Source organism: Meira miltonrushii (genome assembly GCF_003144205.1).
Source record: "Meira miltonrushii strain MCA 3882 unplaced genomic scaffold FA14scaffold_1, whole genome shotgun sequence".
NCBI classification, from domain to species: domain Eukaryota; kingdom Fungi; phylum Basidiomycota; class Exobasidiomycetes; order Exobasidiales; family Brachybasidiaceae; genus Meira; species Meira miltonrushii.
Window position 1 is genome coordinate 2,395,577 of NW_020289943.1, and position 4,503 is coordinate 2,400,079.

The 4,503-nt window shown below is 42.5% G+C and overlaps 2 protein-coding genes across 2 annotated transcripts in view; one reads left to right on the top strand and one right to left on the bottom strand.

The window, feature by feature from the left end:
- Positions 1 to 2,044, bottom strand: part of FA14DRAFT_170348 (uncharacterized protein) — a gene marked incomplete at its 3' end in the record, with an annotated part of 2,173 nt that extends 129 nt beyond the window's left edge. The window contains exon 1 of the mRNA XM_025500275.1: positions 15 to 2,044. Coding sequence (XP_025357819.1) covers positions 15 to 1,944 — 1,930 coding nt within the window. The 5' untranslated portion in view covers positions 1,945 to 2,044. The remainder of the gene's footprint in view (positions 1 to 14) is intronic.
- Positions 2,045 to 2,793: 749 nt separating this feature from the next.
- Positions 2,794 to 4,194, top strand: FA14DRAFT_152896 (uncharacterized protein; the record flags this gene model as incomplete). The annotated part of the gene is made up of 1 exon (XM_025497559.1): positions 2,794 to 4,194. The coding sequence occupies one exon, from the start codon at positions 2,794 to 2,796 to the stop codon at positions 4,192 to 4,194; it is 1,401 nt and encodes a 466-aa protein (XP_025357820.1).
- Between the last annotated feature and the right edge of the window lie 309 nt (positions 4,195 to 4,503).

Here is a 4,503-nt window from a genome sequence, read left to right on the forward strand (position 1 = left end):
CAGCTTTCGTCTACTTTCACGTTCTTCATCAGATTCAATGCCATCTTCAGTCGTTGAAGCTGCAGTGGCGGCTGCCAAATCAGCTTGAGCTGCTCGAATTCGCTTTTCACGTTCAGCTTTACGGCGTAAATCATCAGCTTCTTCGGCCAACTTTCTGTGCCTTTCAACTTCGTCTAAAATGACTCTTGCACCTCGCTTATTGGCTAATTCATTCGCAACATCAATTCCCAATTGACGTGCTTGTTGGAGCGAACAGATTTCTTGTCGTAGTGAGTATTCACAATGACGACTTCCATCGAGAGATACCACAGTAGCAGTCAAGGTTAGATGGACAGGCCTTTCTGGTTCACTCGCTCGGTCTTCTGGCGTCAATTTTTCTAAACTACCAGATGACTCAGGCATGTACTGTTGTGCCGGCGGAATCGCTCCTCCGAGGTCGTCATGTTTTCCATTGCGAACATCCTTCTCTGTTGCCAATCTTTTCAAAGGTGGGGGTTGATCGTCATTGCTTTTTTGATGCTCCTTACTCTGCTGTGAGCCCAAGGGGTATTGTTCGAATTGACTTGCTGGGATTGTATGTCCATTTTGTTTAATCGGTGCACGTTTAGCCTCCCGATCACCATTACCAATGTCTACCTGACGAATCGCCTCTCTTTCGTTGCGATCGCCTTCTACGACATCGTGATCATCAAATCGTGATTCAACACCAACGGGAATACTGCAGCCACCTTCCAGTTCTTGCAATAAGCTACGTTCAGCTTCTTGTCTCCATGTGGATCGCCAACAGCCAATGGATTTTACCATTTCTAGAATACGAGCATCACGATTTGTCAAAGGCGAAGCGCCAGGAGGAGGTTTGCGCACTTCGATCGTTAATGAACCTTGACCGACTGCATGCATCATCACAGGTGCGCTTAAAAAGGCAGTGATTCGTGAACCCATGTTCAAACGAATCAAACCAGCTGCTGCTAATACTAAAGCTGTATAAGGTCCATTTGGATTGTCCAGTTTTGCCAATCGGGTGATCAAGTTTCCACGCACATCACTGAAAACGAGATCGGGATACCGTCTGCGTAATTGAGCGACCCTACGGATTGAAGATGTACCAATCACGGAGCCTGGCGGTAATTCATCTAGAGTTTTATATGGTAGCCCTTCTTTGATGATAAGCGCATCACGAGGATCTTCTCTTTCCAATATTGCGCCTAACATCATTCCTTCAGGTAAGGTTGTAGGAACATCTTTCAAGCAATGCACGATCGCATCGACCGCCCCAGCAGCAAGAGCGACTTCCAATTCCTTTGTCCAAATTGCACGACCTTCGCCTCCGATGACATACAAAGGAGAAGTGTGATTTTGATCGCCTCCGGTTGACATGGAAGTGTAAGGGAATGAAAGTGAGCTTGTAATCCCAAGCTGTTTTGCTTTCTTTTGATGTTCAGCGATCAAGTCTTGATCATAGACGGGAGAAGGCGATAAAGGCGGAGTGATTTGACAATCGTCCTTCTTGACATCTTTAGAACGTTCTTTTGTTTGTGCAAAAGCAGGAGAATGCTTCCCGAAATGGGCAGAAAGCATTGCACTTACTTGCGAAGTCTGCACTAATGCCAATTGGCTATTTCTACTAGCGAGAACAAAAGTTGTATTCGGGTCAATGTCGGAAGTCGAACGTATCTGAGCATCTTTTAGGCGTTTAACGTCGTCCAATTGAATCGAAGCAGAACGTGAGATAGGTGGCGTTTGTGATAAATCCTCATGCGTTCGAAAGAATACACATTTTGCGCCCGTTGGCGGCTTTAATGTTGAAGCAGCGGCAAAAGGAGTAGGAGGATGCCCTGGCGGAAGAGGTTGATCGGGAGCATGTGCGACAGGGCATTGAGCGCCATCATTTGAATGATCCAAATTGGCGGAAACGGGAAGGTGATTCGTTGCACTTCCTTCCATTTTTAAAACGAATCAAGATTATTGCGTATACTTGTTGAAGAAAGATGCAAAGTAAAGGATGAATATATGCACTCGTTCGCCAAGAGTAAGTTTGAGGCGATGGTGATGAGAAGAAAAAAGATGATTAGGGTATTGCCGTGCAAATGCCGGCTCTAGCGCTAGTATGATAGACGCGCCGCCGCCAATCATTATGCTTGCATTACACCAACGGCCTGCCTGCCTGCACTTACTCACTCAATCACATGATAATCATCATCCAGCATACTGTGCAAATCATCATACATACCTCAAATTGTGGCAGTCAGCACCGTGAAAATTAGTCGAAAGGTCACCATTTACCTTTGAGAAAGGTTCCATAGCCAGCTCAAGGAGAATTTGGTCTTCTTTTCAGCTGTGAAAGATCGGATCTACAATTCGGCAGGGTAAAGAGCTTCTGGTTATCGCTCCAAGAAAACAATCATGATAATGTCGGCACCGGATTAGCTTCATCGGAATGCTTCGGACCAAGACTACGCGGCGCCTTCATTTTAAACTTGTTCATTTGGATCTTCCTTTCTTCTTTAAAGGCAAACGGAGCCTTGTTTTTTTTTTTCTCATTATTGCCATTTGGAGGCTATGTACATGAGGGCTGAAGTAGCCGTCCTTTTTTGATGATGAAATTGCAAAATGAGAACAAAGGAACGGCACCGTAATCGGTTTTCGCGTACGAGAATGAGACGATAATGAGACTTTTCTTGATGCGCGCAAAATCTCTTTCCTCTTCATTTTCACAACCATCCACAACTTTAACAAACGTCAACAAAGATTTCCTTCTCTCTATTCGTTTATTCTTTCACAAATCATCAAAAGATGGGAGGCAGCGCATGGAACGCTGACGATGAAGAGTTTCATTTGGATATTTGGGACAAAAGTATGATGCGTAAATCGGCAATTCGAATGGTTTTCAGTTCAGTTTGGTTAGGCATCTTTGCTGCTGTTGCAATCACTTTTGGCATCCTTTCAACAAGAGAACAAAGAAGAGGACCGGTATTCTTCATCCAATGTATCAGTTTCCCTTTAGCTATAACGTATAATTTGCAAGAGGCCATTATTGGATTTCATCGTTTTACCGGCACTTTTGCTTTTCCAGATGAATCGATTCACTATGAAACCTATTTACGTGTTCACGTTTTGGACATCAGCTTGGAGCATTTCATTCCTTTGATTTCCGATTTGGCCGTTTTATGCAAAATACGATCATTTTATCCGCATCCTTTATACTCTTTCCGTCAACAGACTTTGATCCTCTTGCCTTTTGTTAGCCTTTTAATTCCAAGGCTCGGTCTTAGCATAGCAAATACGTATGCCGTCTATCGTTCAGAATCATCGGTTGAATGGAGTCCCGATAAATCATTTCCGGGAATTTTAGGATTCAATTGGGTACCAATGTTACGAGCAACCTCACAAGCAGAATACGGTTTACAGGCAGTTTATTGCGCCGGTTCTGCAATCATTCTTTTATACAAATCACTCTCATTTACCAATTTGCGAAGTGCACAATTACGTCGAGACTTGGTTCGACGTCGATTACGATTCTTTGTTGAAGCTTTATTGATGACTTTCATTCCACCTTTTGTTTTCAGTATCGCGGCAGCAAGCGTTTTGGATTGTCCGGCAACGAAATATTGTTATTACAGAGAAATGGCAGGAAGTGTGGTTAATACGTCTGTCTTGTTTGGTTTATTGGCGACTACATGGTCAAGCATTCGTGTAAAGCATGATAGCGAAATATCATCTTTAAGTTGCAAATCGAAATATGACACATCCGCTTTTAACTATGACGATGAAAGTGGGCAATTTGCTAGCGAGTTGGATACAATCAGTACTCGATTCGGATCAAAAGCAAAAATGCAACAAACGACAAGCAAGAAAAGTCAGCAACAAAAAGGTAAAGATGACTCATTTCATTTACCCGAACCCAAAGATGAACGTATTTACGATCTCACTCCAACATTTCGTGAACACAACAATACCCTTCATCAAAGACAATCCTCTATTGTGCACAACTATCAATCGGAATCCGTTGTAGATATGATTGATTCGTCCATCCTTCATCAACAATTAAGTGTTAGTCAATTCTTATCAACTTCTAGTCAAACACCTTTTCATGATCATGATTCGGATATCGATCATCAATTCTCATGGACAAATGACAAAGAAGGAACTTCAACCGATGTCAAAGTTCGACAAGTGGTTGCACGTGCTTTGTAGGGCTTCTTTTTGTAAGGACTTTCTCGATGGAGTGGGTTCAAAATGTTCATTTTATCACAAGACAGACCTGAGAGAGGATCGATCGAAAGAAAGGAGATGTGTACATGGTTATGTATATTTATATCTATACATGATGAAATGAATTGGTGGCAACTCTTTCTGTTGGTGATGATCGGAAGTGATACAAATAGAGTCTTTTGTGTGTTACGTTTTGTAGTCTCCAGGCACTGCTTTCTGAATAATAATAATAAATTTGTGAGGTAGAGAAAGGTGGGTAGAATTTACATGTGATATGAGACTATTTATAAT